This window comes from Engystomops pustulosus, chromosome 2 (genome assembly GCF_040894005.1).
Source record: "Engystomops pustulosus chromosome 2, aEngPut4.maternal, whole genome shotgun sequence".
Lineage (NCBI taxonomy): Eukaryota > Metazoa > Chordata > Amphibia > Anura > Leptodactylidae > Engystomops > Engystomops pustulosus.
Window position 1 is genome coordinate 17290324 of NC_092412.1, and position 19648 is coordinate 17309971.

Here is a 19648-nt window from a genome sequence, read left to right on the forward strand (position 1 = left end):
GTCATCAATAGAAATCTAGATGAGGTCTTCTGCTGGACACCAGATCCTACCCAATGGACTCTTAGGCTACTGAAGAAACAGAACATTTTCAACAATAGAAATCTAGATGAGGTCTTCTATTGGACACCATATGCCACCCAGCCTCTTCGGCTACCATAACAAGAGACTATGTCATCAATAGAAACCTAAATGAGGTCTTCTACTGGACACCAGATGATACCCAACGGCCTCTTAGGCTATCGTAAGAAAGGAACATTGGCATCAATAGAAACCTAGACTAAGTCTTTGACTGCGGCCCATGACATCAGTTGCCAGTGTTGCCGTGGCCTGACCTTTATGGTCAACAAACTCCCATTATTTGTATAATCTATAAGAAGGTTGGATGATGCCAATTACCATGGTGCAAGCAGAAGCTCTTAAGAGATCAGTGGTCATTAATGAACTGTTAATTAGGTCTTTCAACCATGACTATCATCATATATTATGTAAAACAATAGACAGTAGACCGTGGCTTTGGATGGACAAATAAAACTTCACTTTTAATTCTTTGGTAAGCTAGTAGGCGAGATGTCCTCTTCCAGGAGATTAGAACACAGACAATAAAATTCAAGTTAGGACTTGTCTCCATTTAATAGACTATTTACTCATGGGCAGCAATGTTACGTCAGGTAAACATTCATCTGTCTTCAGCTTGGTCCCTCTAGTCCTGCAATAGTCACGGAGGAATGTTCTCCAGACTCAGACGTCCTTGAGGTATGTCTTCTCTGGCTCCATTGTGCATCCCGAGTTAAGGTAATGTCAACTCTTTGGCTGCCTGCCTTCAAGAGTTTGGTGTCCCTACAGTTTATGACTAATACGAAGAAGACAATGGAGATTGTAGTCCAGTTTTAAGTCCAGTTTTCTCAAGTCTTTCGATAAGAAGGAAGTGCAATACATCTATGGTCCAATCATTATGGTCCACTGTTAGACTGGGGCTCATTGGGTCAACACATAAAATTATTCTGTGGCCAACCTCTACCAACCCCAAGAAAAAAGATTCTAGAAGACTTCAAACTGTCTTGTTTTAAACTGGACCATTGTTGTGTTAGAACATAGGCCCAGGAGAGGATCTTTGGGTTTCTTGATGGGTCAGTCCTACTGTTATTGGTGCCAATGAGAAAGTCTAAGACAAGTAATAGGATTTTGAGTACCAAGATGTTCCTCAGACTCTAAGCTTCAGCTCAGTAGATGCTTGAGAAGTTACAAAGGCCTCCCGTGTTCTCCACCTCTGGAGCCTTCTACACAATGGTGTCAGCATCATTAAAAAACATTTCAGCTGTCCAACTCAATCTTCATGTCTATGTCCTTGTCTAGCATAGAGTCATTGATCTGGACACATGGAGATGCCTCCACCCAAAGACCAAGCTAATGACCATCACATAGATTCAAAAGTATAAGCAACGTCCACACTAGTCATATTACTGAAACACGACTGTTTTTGATGTACATGTGGTAGGGATCACTACGTTTGTCCACTTTCTTGGACCTTGTATATCCAAGGATTAAGCTGCCCACCGTCACTGCGAAGAGGAACATGACGAAGATAATGAAGATGTAGGCCTTATCATCCCGGTCGGGTCTCTCCACTTTGGAGGTCGTCTCGTTTAGTTGTAGATTAGGTTGACACGGAGGACTATTCAGTGTCTTGTTTATGGCTTGTAGAACACTGTGAAGGTTTTCCAAGAGTTTTTCCATTGGCTTTGTAGTCTCCATGGCTTAAAGAGATGGTAAAAGATCACTTGTCACATGTGTAGTATATAGAAACCTGAAAAGGAGGAAAAAAAATTATTGGCCATTTGGTTTATTCAGTGTTGACAGATTTCTACTGAAAAATATGTGTATTGAAGTATAATGGTGTATAATAATATAACTACCATAATACTGTCCCCTATGTACAAGAATATAACTACTATAATACTGCCCCCTATGTACAAGAATATAACTACTATAATACTGCCCCCTATGTACAGGGATATAACTACTATAATACTGCCCCCTATGTACAAGAATATAACTACTATAATACTGCCCCCTATGTACAAGAATATAACTACTATAATACTGCCCCCTATGTACAAGAATATAACTACTATAATACTGCCCCCTATGTACAGGAATATAACTACTATAATACTGCCCCCTATGTACAAGAATATAACTACTATAATACTGCCCCCTATGTACAAGAATTTAACTACTATAATACTGCCCCCTATGTACAAGAATATAACTACTATAATACTGCCCCCTATGTACAAGAATATAACTACTATAATACTGCCCCTATGTACAGGAATATAACTACTATAACACTGCCCCCTATGTACAAGAATATAACTACTATAATACTGCCCCCTATGTACAGGAATATAACTACTATAATACTGCCCCCTATGTACAGGAATATAACTACTATAATACTGCCCCCTATGTACAAGAATATAACTACTATAATACTGCCTCCTAGAGGTGAGGTTGTGTGTGGTGTGAGCTCTTGACCCTCCTCATGTCTGGAGCTAGCCCAGGGCGGGGCCACCCTGGGTGGGGAGATTCCCCAGGCAAGGCCCAGGCTTCCAGGCCTACATCGGGAGTGAACTCCCACAAACTTTCTACAAGGGATGCAAATCCCAAAGTGATTTGTAATGAAGATTGTGGACATGATGTTGTTGTTGTGAAGAAAGAGAAAGATTTGAACGTGAATACTGTAGTGAAAGCAGCAAGTCCCATGACCAGCCAGCGTGGAGGAACACAGGTGATGCAGCAGAGTGTGAGATCAGCAGCAGGTGCACAGCCCCCCACTCCTGCACCAAGACAGAGGAGAACGTCCCTGGAGAGACAAACCCTGCAAGAAAACCTGCAGCAGAGGGATGTGGTGTCCAGCATGGCCGCTACAGGCCGCACCAGGTCAGCAGTAAAGCCGCAGACTGTTACCATGAGCACTGCACAGTGTGAACAGGCCCCTGCCAGTGCAAGCCACAAGCCTGGGAAGGAGACAGGTGCACCCAAACCATCTTGAGCTGCACCCCGACCAGCACAGCAGGGGAAGGAGACCGCACGGGCACCGGAGCTGCAGATGGCAGAGGAGATACCTACCCTGGTAAGGAGGATGGGGGAGCTGACTAACCACAAGAAAATGCTGCAAATGCAAATTGACTGTATGTATTCACTTAGAACTGCGCACCCTGAAAGCAGCACCCTGTATAACACTAAGCTGCAGGGACTCGGCATAGAGCTGGCACAGGTGGTCAGGGATATGGACTGTGTCCTGGAGAGGATGGGACCCCTTGCTGAGTCATACAGGAACCAAGAGCGCTTCTCCCAGCAGAGGCAGAGCTGTGACTCTGGGCCCCGGGCCCCTACAGCACAAGCAGGACCTGTCCCCCCACATGTTGCACAGATTATCAAGCCTGCAAGCTTCTCATTCCAGAAGGGACAGACACAAGATCAGCCACAGACCCCCGCAGCGGTCCCAGAGCAGGTGCATGGACCTGTAGTACCACAAGTCCCAGCAGTGTTTGTTGATGGTGGACTTTCATCTATGTGTCTTGGTGATGCGGTGACCCAGGAGAACTCTAATGTGCTTGAGACTGGGGACACTGTTGGACATTCTGCTGTAACTGAGGGGTCGGGGGACAGAGGGGACTCTCAGTCTATCTGGGAGGTACAGCCACCGGAGGATAACATAGAGGTGGATGGGGGGCAGGGGGTGGTGCAGAATGATGCTTGTGACTTCCCCCCTTTAACATCGAGCCCCCTAGTAGAGTCAGGTCCCTCTAGATCAGATCCTCCACCCAGTAATCAGAGTGGGCCCCATCAGGAACCTCCCAGAAATGCCTGGAGCCGCGGCGCTCCCTCTTTCACCTCCGGCGCACACTACACAGGGCAGGCATTTAAGAGGAGGAACGTGGTGCGCTTGAAGATCAGAGGCACAAAGGAAGATCTCCCAGATAGGAGGTTTGTGGTGCGGGATCTCCTGTGCCGCCAGATGGGGTTCACACCTGATGATATCCTGGCGGTCATCAACCTTCCAGACAGACAGGGCTATGATGTCAGCTTTAAGCTTATGTCCAGTCTGGATAGATTCTGGGATAAACTCCCCCGGTTCAGGGACACTGATGGCTGGTGTAAGTTTGTGTTTGTCCCCATATCCAGGCCAGGTACCGTGGCGCTGAATATTATATTCTGGAACGAGTCGGTTCCTCCCCAGGATGTTCTAGTGTGGCTCAGGCGTCATTGTGATCTGCTGTCAGACCTGACTAAGAACCGAGACGCCGACGGTATCTGGACTGGAGGGTGGAAGGTTCTGGTGAAGCTGAGGCAATACAACAACATTACCCTGCACCTCCCCAACTCCTTCTATATAGGTAGAGAAAAGGGTGTCTGCTTCTATCCCGGGCAGCCACGAAAGTGCTTTAGGTGTGGTAGGATTGGTCACGTGGCCAAAGTATGTACGGTAGTTAAATGCAACCTGTGCGGGGAGATCGGCCATCTCAGTGCCACCTGTGAGACGGTCAAGTGTAACCTTTGCGGAGAGATTGGGCACCCGCACAAGGATTGCCCGGAGGCCTGGCATAACATCGCCAGGGACTTTTCTGATGATGAGATGGTGCAGGAGGCAGATGCCTTAGAGGAGGAGGCCTTGGTGTTGGGGGAAATTCTGACCAGGCGGGAGGTACAGGGGTCAGGTGATGCGGAACCCCAGCAGTCAGACAGTGCTCAGGGGAGTGTGAAGGTTGTAACTCAACACCAACCTCAGGCCGCCACCTCTGTAGTACCCACTGAATATGAGGAGGTGAAAAAGAATAAAAGGAAGAAAAAAGACAAATCCTCCCGTAGGCCTGAGGAGTATAGTGCGGAGCCTAAGACCAGGAGGAAGTCCAGTGGTGATGCCGGGGTCATGGTCCTCTCCAACAGGTTTGATGCTCTGTCAGAGTCAGATGGGGACTTTGAAAAAGAGCTAGAAAGAATTGATAATGAGTGTGAGGTGGACACAGGGGATCCTCCAACTAAGAAGAAGCCCCCTCCTGTAGATACCGCTGAGGATTCAGACATGGAGACAGGTGGAAGACAGGAGGACTTTGACTCTGACTCATGATGATGGGGGTCACTGCTCTGCCTTTTCTGGTTATAATGGCTGGATTCTCTCTAAAAGTTGCTTCTAGCAACGTTAACAGCATTAAAATAAGAAGGACCAGACACGCTGTGTATGACCACCTGAGATATCTGGACGCTGATGTCATCTTCCTGCAGGAGACCCGTCTGACCACCTTAGGGCATCTCCGTGAGGCTGAGCGTGAGTGGCGGTCTGGTCCTTCTTACTGGTCACTGGCTGTGGAGCCGTACGCCGGGGTCGCCATACTGTTTAACACCACAGACGTGACGGTGCACAGGCTGACGGAGGTCGCTATGGGGAGGTGCCTGGTGCTAGAAGTGACCATCCATGGTAGGCGGCTCCGGCTGATCAACATCTATGGCCCACAGACAGTGACAGAGAGAATCCAGCTGTTTAATGACCTGAAGCAATATCTTTTTACCTCTATCCCTGTTGTAATGGCGGGCGACTTTAATGTTACTTTGACATCGGGTGACAGGTCCTCGGGCAGAGCAGTGGTCAGAGACTCAAAAGTACTACAGAACATCGTATCACAGGCCGATCTATGTGATGTGTTCACCCTGGGTGGTAGGACACCTAAGTACACGTACTCCTGTGCTGACAGACATAGCAGGATCGATATGGCTTTTGTCAGTCCCTCAGAGAATGTAAGTGGGATGAGCGAGAGAGTTGTCCCATATTCTGACCATCTGGCCTTATTATTTTGTATGGGAGCCTCTAACTGCTCGGACATTGGTCGGGGGTTATGGAGGCTCAATTCCAGCATCCTGGATGATGTCTGTGTCCAGAACTGTGTCCACTCCCTTTTTCAGGACCAGCTCCAGAGAGTAGACTTCTATGACAACATATCTGACTGGTGGGAGAACGTCAAGGAGGAGATCCGGTCCCTCTTAAAGAGACTGTCAGTGAAGAAGGGTAAGAGCAAGTACGGCCAGTATCTCAAGCTGCGGAAAGAATTGGAGTCACTGTATTCGGCGGGAGGGGGGGACAAACATAAAATTGACCGACTGAAATCTGAAATAAAGCAGTATCAGTACAGTCGCTACACGTCCCTGGTTATCGAGCGCGACTATGGAAAACTGGGCGTTCCTGATCCGTATGAAAATTGCCGGGAACGTGTGGCCAAGAAATCGATCACAGGTCTCACTGACTCCCAGGGAGTTTTGCAGGAATCTCGGGAGGGTATCCTGGGGGTGGTGAGATCGTACTATGCTGAATTATTTCAGAAGAAGGTTTTGGATAAAGAGAAAATGGCTCAATTCTTGGAGGCAACTCCAGGCCCTGACACTAGAGATTTGGACTTTTCTCCTTTGACAGCAGGAATAACAGAGGAGGAGGTTAAAGAGGCCATTGATAAGTTGCATCTGAAGAAGGCACCAGGTCCTGATGGTATTACAGCTGAATTCTATAAGAAGTTCAGAGACCTCTTAGCCCCGATCCTTGTGGATGTGTTTACTAACTGTCTAGAGAATCACCTGATGCCTCCATCCATGAGAGTGTCCTCCCTTATCCTGCTGTCTAAAGGTAAGGAGCCTAGCGACATCAAGAACTGGAGGCCGATCGCCCTCTTGAATGTCGACAGGAAGATTCTGGCAAAAATTCTGTTTTCTAGATTAGTCTGTTTGTCCCCGGCACTGTTGGCAGGCTCTCAGTACGGCACAGTAAAAGGGCGGAACATCTCTGGAGCAGTCATCTCGATAAGGGAGATGTTTGAGAGATGTAAAGCTCTGAGGTGTGGGAGATATGTTGTAGGTCTGGACCAGGCTAAAGCCTTTGACAGGGTTGATCACGATTATCTATGGGCCACTTTGTCAAAGTACGGTATTCCGGGACAATTTATAGATTGGCTGAGAACTTTATATAGAGAGGCGAAGAGCTTTCCTCTGATCAATGGTTGGCAGGGGGACACTTTTGAAGTAGAGGCCGGGGTGAGACAGGGCTGCCCCCTGAGTCCACTGCTGTATGTGTTTGCCATAGACTTGTTTCTGCGATCACTGCAGCGGTGCGATTTTCAGGGGGTGCCGGTCCCCCATTGCTTGCCTTTGAAGGTAGTCGCCTACGCGGATGATGTGACTGTGGTGATATCTGAACCTCGTGAGGTGGAGATGTTGTCTGCAGCCATCAGAAGTTACTCAGAGGCCTCCGGGTCTCTGGTCAACCTAGAGAAGAGTCAAGCTTTCTGGACATTGGATACTGCTCCTGGCTTTGATCTACCGCAGTTCGCCAAGGCCTCCACCCATATTAAAATCCTTGGGGTTAAATTCGGGAGGGAAGATAATGCCAAACTAAATTGGGAAGAGAAGTTGGAAGCCGGAAATGCAAAGGTTCAGCGATGGAAGAACTGGAGGCTGACCTATAGAGAAAGGGTTACTCTGCTGAAGACTTACCTGGTCCCTGTCTTCCTCTACGTCTCTGTCGTCTTTCCTTTGCCAGAATCTTTCTCCGCTAGGCTCTTTAGCCTGTTCTTCCAGCTTTTATGGGGGAACAGGTTGAACCCAGTAAAAAGAGGGATCACCTACCTGCAGAGGAGAGAGGGTGGGCTGGATATGTTAAATCCAAGGGTTTTCTTTGACTCCATGTTTCTGAAAGTCAATTTTGGTTGCCTGGACTCAAACAATGGTCTCCTGTGGGTAAGTAGTGTCAGGGACTGGATATTGCCTTTTGCAGAGTCTTGGGTGCGAGGCGGCAGTCTCAAGAGGGGCCGATGGACTCCTGGCTTCCTCCCCCAGTATCTGGAGTATGGTCTCAGGTGCATGAAAAAGTGGAGGCTAGACAAGATATTTTTGGAGAGTAGGACCAGGAAGGCGCTGTATACTAATATCTGTAGGACCTTCTATACTGTTCAGCCAGCTCTGAGGGACTGCACAACGGCCACCCTGCAGGAGAGTCTGAAGCTCCTCAATAGTCCGAGGCTTCCCGCAAAGTTCTATGACATCGCCTGGTTATCTTTGCATGGGAGGCTCTTTGTCAGAGGAAATTTAAAGTTTCTGAGTGTCACTGACCGTTTGTGCCCCTTAGGATGTCAGCTGGAGGAGACTATGGAGCACTTTACCACCGAGTGCCAGGGAGGGAGGTGGATATGGCAGGAGGTGTCCCGCAGGCTTAGGATACCAAGTCTACAGTCTCTCAAATACCCAGAGATCATCTATGGTATGACTTCACAAGTAACCGGCATCGACAGGGGGACCATGTACCTGATCATCACCGTTCTCAAATATTACCACTGGCACACCAGGACCAGAGTGTCTGCACACAGCGAGTCCTTCCAGCCTATGACCGCTGTAACCCAAATACTATCAGAGCTGAGGTGGATACGATCCATAGAGGTTAGCAAAAAGGGTAATTATGTTGAGTTATGGAGGAACATATATCTGGGGTAATTGATCATGTCATGTAATTTCCTAATTTCCCTTCTTACCAGTGATGGATTTTGTTTAAGTTAATATTATCATCAATTTATTATATTCTGATATGTATGATTTCTGTTAAATAATTGTTTGATCATTCTGATGAGAATGTATTGTTATATATATTTTTTTTTGTCTGTTTTTACTAATAAAAATTGCCCCCTATGTACAAGAATATAACTACTATAATACTGCCCCCTATGTACAAGAATATAACTACTATAATACTGCCCCCTATGTACAGGAATATAACTACTATAATACTGCCCCCTATGTACAGGAATATAACTACTATAATACTGCCCCCTATGTACAAGAATATAACTACTATAATACTGCCCCCTATGTACAAGAATATAACTACTATAATAATCCCCCTATGTACAAGAATATAACTACTATAATACTGCCCCCTATGTACAAGAATATCACTACTATAATAATCCCCCTATGTACAAGAATATAACTACTATAATACTGCCCCCTATGTACAAGAATATAACTACTATAATACTGCCCCCTATGTACAAGAATATAACTACTATAATACTGCCCCCCCTATGTACAAGAATATAACTACTATAATACTGCCCCCTATGTACAAGACTATAACTACTATAATACTGCCCCCTATGTACAAGAATATAACTACTATAATACTGCCCCCTATGTACAAGAATATAACTACTATAATACTGCCCTCTATGTACAAGAATATAACTACTATAATACTGCCCCTATGTACAACAATATAACTACTATAATACTGCCCCCTATGTACAGGAATATAACTACTATAATACTGTCCCCTATGTACAGGAATATAACTACTATAATACTGCCCCCTATGTACAAGAATATAACTACTATAATACTGCCCCCTATGTACAAGAATATCACTACTATAATAATCCCCCTCTGTACAAGAATATAACTACTATAATACTGCCCCCTATGTACAAGAATATAACTACTATAATACTGCCCCCTATGTACAAGAATATAACTACTATAATACTGCCCCCTATGTACAAGAATATAACTACTATAATACTGCCCCCTATGTACAAGAATATAACTACTATAATAATCCCCCTATGTACAGGAATATAACTACTATAATACTGCCCACTATGTACAGGAATATAACTACTATAATACTACCCCCTATGTACAAGAATATAACTACTATAATACTGCCCCCTATGTACAAGAATATAACTACTATAATACTGCCCCCTATGTACAAGAATATAACTACTATAATACTGCCCCCCATGTACAAGAATATAACTACTATAATAGTGCCCCCCATGTACAAGAATATAACTACTATAATACTGCTCCCTATGTACAGGAATATAACTACTATAAAACTGCCCCCTATGTACAAGAATATAACTACTATAATACTGCCTCCTATGTACAAGAATATAACTACTATAATACTGCCCCCTATGTACAAGAATATAACTACTATAATACTGCCCCCTATGTACAAGAATATAACTACTATAATACTGCCCCCTATGTACAAGAATATAACTACTATAATACTGCCCCCTATGTACAAGAATATAACTACTATAATACTGCCCCCTATGTACAAGAATATAACTACTATAATACTGCCCCCTATGTACAAGAATATAACTACTATAATACTGCCCCTATGTACAAGAATATAACTACTATAATACTGCCCCTATGTACAAGAATATAACTACTATAATACTGCCTCTATGTACAAGAATATAACTACTATAATACTGCCCCCTATGTACAAGAATATAACTACTATAATACTGCCCCCTATGTACAAGAATATAACTACTATAATACTGCCCCCTATGTACAAGAATATGACTACTAAAGTACTGCCCCCTATGTACAAGAATATTACTACTATAATACTGCCCCCTATGTACAAAAATATAACTACTATAATACTGCCCCCTATGTACAAGAATATAACTACTATAATACTGCCCCTATGTACAAGAATATAACTACTATAATACTGCCCCCTATGTACAGGAATATAACTACTATAATACTGCCCCCTATGTACAAGAATATAACTACTATAATACTGCCCCCTATGTACAAGAATATAACTACTATAATACTGCCCCCTATGTACAGGAATATAACTACTATAATACTGCCCCCTATGTACAAGAATATAACTACTATAATACTGCCCCCTATGTACAAGAATATAACTACTATAATACTGCCCCTATGTACAAGAATATAACTACTATAATACTGCCCCCTATGTACAGGAATATAACTACTATAATACTGCCCCCTATGTACAAGAATATAACTACTATAATACTGCCCCCTATGTACAAGAATATAACTACTAGAATACTGCCCCCTATGTACAGGAATATAACTACTATAATACTGCCCCCTATGTACAGGAATATAACTACTATAATACTGCCCCCTATGTACAAGAATATAACTACTAAAATACTGCCCCCTATGTACAGGAATATAACTACTATAATACTGCCCCCTATGTACAAGAATATAACTACTATAATACTGCCCCCTATGTACAAGAATATAACTACTATAATACTGCCCCCTATGTACAAGAATATAACTACTATAATACTGCCCCCTATGTACAAGAATATAAATACTATAATACTGCCCCCTATGTACAAGAATATAACTACTATAATACTGCCCCCTATGTACAAGAATATAACTACTATAATACTGCCCCCTATGTACAAGAATATAACTACTATAATACTGCCTCCTATGTACAGGAATATAACTACTATAATACTGCCCCCTATGTACAAGAATATAACTACTATAATACTGCCCCCTATGTACAGGAATATAACTACTATAATACTGCCCCCTATGTACAGGAATATAACTACTATAATACTGCCCCTATGTACAAGAATATAACTACTATAATACTGCCCCCTATGTACAGGAATATAACTACTATAATACTGCCCCCTATGTACAGGAATATAACTACTATAATACTGCCCCCTATGTACAGGAATATAACTACTATAATACTGCCCCTATGTACAAGAATATAACTACTATAATACTGCCCCCTATGTACAAGAATATAACTACTATAATACTGCCTCCTATGTACAGGAATATAACTACTATAATACTGCCCCCTGTGTGCAAGAATATAACTACTATAATACTGCCCCCTATGTACAGGAATATAACTACTATAATACTGCCCCCTATGTACAGGAATATAACTACTATAATACTGCTCCCTATGTACAGGAATATAACTACTATAATACTGCCCCCTATGTACAAGAATATAACTACTATAATACTGCCCCCTGTCTATAGCAGTGCCTGTTACTTATGTATAGTGCTGTGTGAGAGCAGTATGAATGCGGCACTTGTTGTCGGTATTATTATATTATTGTATTATTACTATTACACATGATGTCGGCAGAGTAGGGAGCGCCTGTAGGACAATGGGAGACGTCAGGGTGAGATCCTGTGAATGCGGCTTTGTTTATGCCTCAGGGAACGTCTTATCTGTAGTGAGGGAATGTTATAGGAGACATGGTGGAGCTGTACACTGAGGTGTATACAGCATTATGGGATACTGAAGGTGCTGCCGCCATACACTGCCCTTGTATCTGCAGGTGGGATATGTGCCCCTGGGTGGTGGTGGGCACAGGGCATGGGGCAGTTATGTCACACTGAAGCAGGATTGTGTTGCGGTGCACAGATTGGGGCGTTCCGGGGTGTCACCCGCCAGCTCCGGTCCTCATGAATGTGTCTCCCGCTGCACATTGGTAAAATATGAAAATCTGTTTAATATGTAATCTGGTCCAGTGGGTGATTTCCAGCTTTCCCAGGCTCCTGAATGGCACATACACCTAGCACATGTCCTCATATCACTGCATGACGCAGCATATTCCTGTACAGTAATAAGATGTTTGGTTTAGGAGGAAGCGCCCCCCCCCCCCTCCCCCCCACTATTCTGTATTTCTGTCCCATCTAATGTCACTTCTGAAAACAGGAAGATGCCGCAGCTCAGAGACGTCTTGTAAATAACAACCTGTTTCCTCTGAGCTTTCTGTGTCTTATCCTAAGCTTCGAGGGGAACTCCACCCAGCAGGAGTCAGTGGATCACCACCAGTGGATGACATTCCCTTTAAGACATTCTGCTGCATTGTCACATAAGGGCTTGTGCTCCAAGACAAGAAATGAACGAAAGACGTATCCCTCCTCTCCCCTCCCACAGCATGCAGTCTCACAGACACAGGGAGAGAATGTGCAGCTACATATCCCTCCTCACCTCTCCCACAGCATGCAGTCTCACAGACACAGGGAGAGAAGGTGCAGCTACATATCCCTCCTCTCCCCTCCCACAGCATGCAGTCTCACAGACACAGGGAGAGAAGTTGCAGCTACATATCCCTCCTCACCCCTTCCACAGCATGCAGTCTCACAGACATAGGGCGAGAAGGTGCAGCTACATATCCCTCCTCACCCCTCCCACAGCATGCAGTCTCACAGACACAGGGAAAGAAGGTGCAGCTACATATCCCTCCTCACCCCTCCCACAGCATGCAGTCTCACAGACACAGGGAGAGAGGGTGCAGCTACATATCCCTCCTCAATCCTCCCACAGCATGCAGTCTCACAGACACAGGGAAAGAAGGTGCAGCTACATTTCCCTCCTCTCCCATCCCACAGCATGCAGTCTCACAGACACAGGGAGAGAATGTGCAGCTACATATCCCTCCTCACCCTTCCCACAGCATGCAGTCTCACAGACACAGGGAGAAGAGGTGCAGCTACATATCCCTCCTCACCCCTCCCACAGCATGCAGTCTCACAGACACAGGGAGAGAAGGTGCAGCTACATATCCCTCCTCACCCCTCCCACAGCATGCAGTCTCACAGACACAGGGAGAGAAGTTGCAGCTACACATCCCTCCTCACCTCTCCCACAGCATGCAGTCTCATAGACACAGGGAGAGAAGGTGCAGCTACATATCCCTCCTCACCCCTCCCACAGCATGCAGTCTCACAGACACAGGGAGAGAATGTGCAGCTACATATCCCTCCTCACCCCTCCCACAGCATGCAGTCTCACAGACACAGGGAGAGAATGTGCAGCTACATATCCCTCCTCACCCCTTCCACAGCATGCAGTCTCACAGACACAGGGAAAGAAGGTGCAGCTACATATCCCTCCTCACCCCTCCCACAGCATTTAGTCTCACAGACACAGGGAGAGAATGTGCAGCTACATATCCCTCCTCACCCCTCCCACAGCATGCAGTCTCACAGACACAGGGAGAGAAGGTGCAGCTACATATCCCTCCTCACCCCTCCCACAGCATTTAGTCTCACAGACACAGGGAGAGAATGTGCAGCTACATATCCCTCCTCACCCCTCCCACAGCATGCAGTCTCACAGACACAGGGAAAGAAGGTGCAGCTACATATCCCTCCTCACCCCTCCCACAGCATTTAGTCTCACAGACACAGGGAGAGAATGTGCAGCTACATATCCCTCCTCACCCCTCCCACAGCATGCAGTCTCACAGACACAGGGAAAGAAGGTGCAGCTACATATCCCTCCTCACCCCTCCCACAGCATGCAGTCTCACAGACACAGGGAGAGAATGTGCAGCTACATATCCCTCCTCACCCCTCCCACAGCATGCAGTCTCACAGACACAGGGAAAGAAGTTGCAGCTACATATCCCTCCTCACCCTTCCCACAGCATGCAGTCTCATAGACACAGGGAGAGAAGGTGCAGCTACATATCCCTCCTCACCCCTCCCACAGCATGCAGTCTCACAGACACAGGGAGAGAATGTGCAGCTACATATCCCTCCTCACCCCTCCCACAGCATGCAGTCTCACAGACACAGGGAGAGAAGGTGCAGCTACATATCCCTCCTCACCCCTCCCACAGCATTTAGTCTCACAGACACAGGGAGAGAATGTGCAGCTACATATCCCTCCTCACCCCTCCCACAGCATGCAGTCTCACAGACACAGGGAGAGAAGTTGCAGCTACACATCCCTCCTCACCTCTCCCACAGCATGCAGTCTCATAGACACAGGGAGAGAAGGTGCAGCTACATATCCCTCCTCACCCCTCCCACAGCATGCAGTCTCACAGACACAGGGAAAGAAGGTGCAGCTACATATCCCTCCTCACCCCTCCCACAGCATTTAGTCTCACAGACACAGGGAGAGAATGTGCAGCTACATATCCCTCCTCACCCCTCCCACAGCATGCAGTCTCACAGACACAGGGAAAGAAGGTGCAGCTACATATCCCTCCTCACCCCTCCCACAGCATGCAGTCTCACAGACACAGGGAGAGAATGTGCAGCTACATATCCCTCCTCACCCCTCCCACAGCATGCAGTCTCACAGACACAGGGAGAGAAGGTGCAGCTACATATCCCTCCTCACCCCTCCCACAGCATTTAGTCTCACAGACACAGGGAGAGAATGTGCAGCTACATATCCCTCCTCACCCCTCCCACAGCATGCAGTCTCACAGACACAGGGAAAGAAGGTGCAGCTACATATCCCTCCTCACCCCTCCCACAGCATGCAGTCTCACAGACACAGGGAAAGAAGTTGCAGCTACATATCCCTCCTCACCCTTCCCACAGCATGCAGTCTCATAGACACAGGGAGAGAAGGTGCAGCTACATATCCCTCCTCACCCCTCCCACAGCATGCAGTCTCACAGACACAGGGAGAGAATGTGCAGCTACATATCCCTCCTCACCCCTCCCACAGCATGCAGTCTCACAGACACAGGGAAAGAAGGTGCAGCTACATATCCCTCCTCACCCCTCCCACAGCATGCAGTCTCACAGACACAGGGAGAGAGGGTGCAGCTACATATCCCTCCTCACCCCTCCCACAGCATGCAGTCTCACAGACACAGGGAGAGAAGGTGCAGCTACATATCCCTCCTCTCCCCTCCCACAGCATGCAGTCTCACATACACAGGGAGAGAAGGTGCAGCTACATATCCCTCCTCACCCATCCCACAGCATGCAGTCTCACATACACAGGGAGAGAAGTTGCAGCTACATTTCCCTCCTCACCCTTCCCACAGCATGCAGTCTCACAGACACAGGGAGAGAATGTGCAGCTACATATCCCTCCTCACCCCTCCCACAGCATGCAGTCTCACAGACACAGGGAGAGAAGGTGCAGCTACATATCCCTCCTCACCCCTCCCACAGCATGCAGTCTCACAAACTCAGGGAAAGAAGTTGCAGCTACATATCCCTCCTCACCCCTCCCACAGCATGCAGTCTCACAGACACAGGGAGAAGAGGTGCAGCTACATATCCCTCCTCTCCCCTCCCACAGCATGCAGTCTCACAGACACAGGGAGAAGAGGTGCAGCTACATATCCCTCCTCTCCCCTCCCACAGCATATAGTCTCACAGACACAGGGAGAGAAGGTGCAGCTACATATCCCTCCTCACCCCTCCCACAGCATGCAGTCTCACAGACACAGGGAGAGAAGGTGCAGCTACATATCCCTCCTCACCCCTCCCACAGCATGCAGTCTCACAGACACAGGGAGAGAAGGTGCAGCTACATATCCCTCCTTACCCCTCCCACAGCATGCAGTCTCACAGACACAGGGAGAGAGGGTGCAGCTACATATCCCTCCTCACCCCTCCCACAGCATGCAGTCTCACAGACACAGGGAAAGAAGGTGCAGCTACATTTCCCTTCTCTCCCCTCCCACAGCATGCAGTCTCACAGACACAGGGAGAGAATGTGCAGCTACATATCCCTCCTTACCCCTCCCACAGCATGCAGTCTCACAGACACAGGGAGAGAAGGTGCAGCTACATATCCCTCCTCACCCCTCCCACAGCATGCAGTCTCACAGACACAGGGAGAGAAGGTGCAGCTACATATCCCTCCTCACCCCTCCCACAGCATGCAGTCTCACAGACACAGGGAGAGAAGGTGCAGCTACATATCCCTCCTCACCCCTCCCACAGCATGCAGTCTCACAGACACAGGGAGAGAAGGTGCAGCTACATATCCCTCCTCACCCCTCCCACAGCATGCAGTCTCACAGACACAGGGAAAGAAGGTGCAGCTACATATCCCTCCTCTTCCATCCCACAGCATGCAGTCTCACAGACACAGGGAGAGAAGGTGCAGCTACATATCCCTCCTCTCCCCTCCCACAGCATGCAGTCTCACAGACACAGGGAAAGAAGGTGCAGCTACATATCCCTCCTCACCCCTCCCACAGCATGCAGTCTCACAGACACAGGGAGAGAAGGTGCAGCTACATATCCCTCCTCACCCCTCCCACAGCATGCAGTCTCACAGACACAGGGAGAGAAGGTGCAGCTACATATCCCTCCTCACCCCTCCCACAGCATGCAGTCTCACAGACACAGGGAGAGAAGGTGCAGCTACATATCCCTCCTCACCCCTCCCACAGCATGCAGTCTCACAGACACAGGGAAAGAAGGTGCAGCTACATATCCCTCCTCTTCCATCCCACAGCATGCAGTCTCACAGACACAGGGAGAGAAGGTGCAGCTACATATCCCTCCTCTCCCCTCCCACAGCATGCAGTCTCACAGACACAGGGAAAGAAGGTGCAGCTACATATCCCTCCTCACCCCTCCCACAGCATGCAGTCTCACAGACACAGGGAGAGAAGGTGCAGCTACATATCCCTCCTCACCCCTCCCACAGCATGCAGTCTCACAGACACAGGGAAAGAAGGTGCAGCTACATATCCCTCCTCACCCCTCCCACAGCATGCAGTCTCACAGACACAGGGAATAGCTCCCACTTCTCCATTTTCACTGATCACAGCATGAGTCCTACAGAAAGAGAGAGGGAAGCTGTGTCACCCTCCTCACCCATCCCACAATCTTCACTCACATAGAGAGGCGCTGCAGCTGCACCTCCCTCTGCTCCCTATAACAGCATGCAGTCCCACGGGACAGAGAGAAGCTGAAGCTGCATCTCCCTCCTCCCGTATGGCAGCATGTAGTCCCACAGATACAGAGACTGCAGCTCCATCTCCCTCCTCTCCAGCAGTGCAGCGTTTCTGTGCTTCCAGATGACCTTCCTGTTATTTGTATAGCAAACTGCGGTGCAATAATCTGCAGAGTGTATCGGTGAGGTCAGATTCTGCAGATGACACGGGGAGATGGTGAAGCCCCTGGAGCAGAGCACCTGCTGGAAACAATGGAGACCTTCTCACACATAACACAAAGGAGAAGTTTCATATCCGACACAGCACCTGCCACTTCCTCCAGGATCTGCTCCAAAAAGCTTCCTGCAAAAGCCCCAAGAAGTTGTCATTGAAGTTCCTGCAGTGTCATCCGTCACTGTCACTGAATAATGGAGATGCTCTGCAGAGGAGGATATCCCCTGTCCAAGAGCAGATGTTAAAGAGGATGTCTGGGTCTTTAACTACAAAAACCTAGTTTTTTAAAGATCTCTGCCGGCTGTCAGTGAATGAACTCTTATAGGTGTTAACTCTGGACAGCGCTAGTCCTGATCTCATCTGAGAAGGGGAGACTAGGCTACAGACTGGTCCATTGTGACTAACCATCAGATTCATGCAGTTGCTGTGGATGTGTTGAGCTCATAGAGCATTATCTACACTCGATACAATTATACCCACTGGCTGCTGTTGAGGGTTTGTTACAAATGCATCCAGTCAAGACAATGCTCTGTGAGCAAAACAGCCCGGACTACAGACTGATAGAAGAGAGATTAGTGAAGCTGCTGCTGTGTTTAGCTCACAGAGCATTGTCTAGACTGGATACAGTTCTGTGCACAGACTACAAACCCTGTACTGTACATAGCGAGGTCTGCGCTCAACTGAGGGTTTGTTACAGTCTCATCCAGCCCAGACAAGAGCTGAACAGGGCTGTGCCCTCTGTACCCTCCTGCACACTTGTGAGTCCACCCCTGCAGATTGGTATGTGAAGGGGCACAAGAAGTGGCAGCACTTCCAGGATAGATAAAGGGAAGTGATACATCAAGTGTGGCATGGCCCGCCTCAGTCCTCCGCCGCACAGCAACACAGGCTGGGTGATGTCAGGAAATGGGTGATGTGATGTCATCAAATGGGTGATGTGATGTCAGGAGATGGGTGATATGTGTAGCTGGATGATGTCAGGAGATGGGTCATGTTTGTAGCTGGATGAGGTCAGGAGATGTCTAGATGGGGGATATGTGAAGTTGGTCCATGGACTGTTGATAAATCAGGTGTATCACAGCTGGGGGGCGCCGCACCCTCTGTTGTCCTCAGTGCATGCAGACACTTGCAAGATTCCTCCTGATAATTACAGGACGCCAGAGGCCAAGAGATTTATAGACTCTTGGAAGAATACTACAACCAAAAATGAGAGGCCGCACCGAGAACATATCCTGCATTCACAGAGGAGATGCCCAAACATCACAGAGGGGATACCCCAACAATCACTGAGGAGATGCCCCAACATCACAGAGGAGATGCCCCAACAATCACTGAGGAGATGCCCCAACATCACAGAGGAGATGCCCCAACAATCACTGAGGAGATGCCCCAACATCACTGAGGAAATGCCCCAACAATCACAGAGGAGATGCCCCAACATCACAGAGGAGATGCCACAACAATCACAGAGGAGATGCCCCAACATCACAGAGGAGATGCCACAACAATCACAGAGGAGATGCCCCAACATCACAGAGGAGATGCCCCAACATCACAGAGGAGATGCCCCAACAATCACTGAGGAGATGCCACAACATCACAGAGGAGATGCCCCAACAATCACTGAGGAGATGCCCCAACATCACAGAGGAAATGCCCCAACAATCACAGAGGGGATACCCAACAATCACTGAGGAGATGCCCCAACAATCACTGAGGAGATGCCCCAACAATCACTGAGGAGATGCCCCAACAATCACTGAGGAGATGCCCCAACAATCACAGAGGGGATACCCAACAATCACTGAGGAGATGCCCCAACATCACAGAGGAAATGCCCCAACAATCACAGAGGGGATACCCAA

At 47.4% G+C, this 19648-nt stretch overlaps 1 protein-coding gene across 4 annotated transcripts in view; it reads right to left on the reverse strand.

Annotated features, from left to right (window-relative positions):
- Positions 1-506: 506 nt before the first annotated feature.
- KCNE3 (potassium voltage-gated channel subfamily E regulatory subunit 3) overlaps positions 507-19648 on the reverse strand; it is a 48796-nt gene continuing 29654 nt past the window's right edge. For 3 of the 4 annotated variants that reach the window (XM_072133813.1, XM_072133814.1, XM_072133810.1), the window contains exon 4: positions 507-1804. In XM_072133813.1, the coding sequence (XP_071989914.1) occupies positions 1453-1752 (300 nt within the window). In that variant the 5' untranslated portion in view covers positions 1753-1804 and the 3' untranslated portion in view covers positions 507-1452. The remainder of the gene's footprint in view (positions 1805-19648) is intronic. The other variant, XM_072133811.1, reaches the window with a different exon arrangement.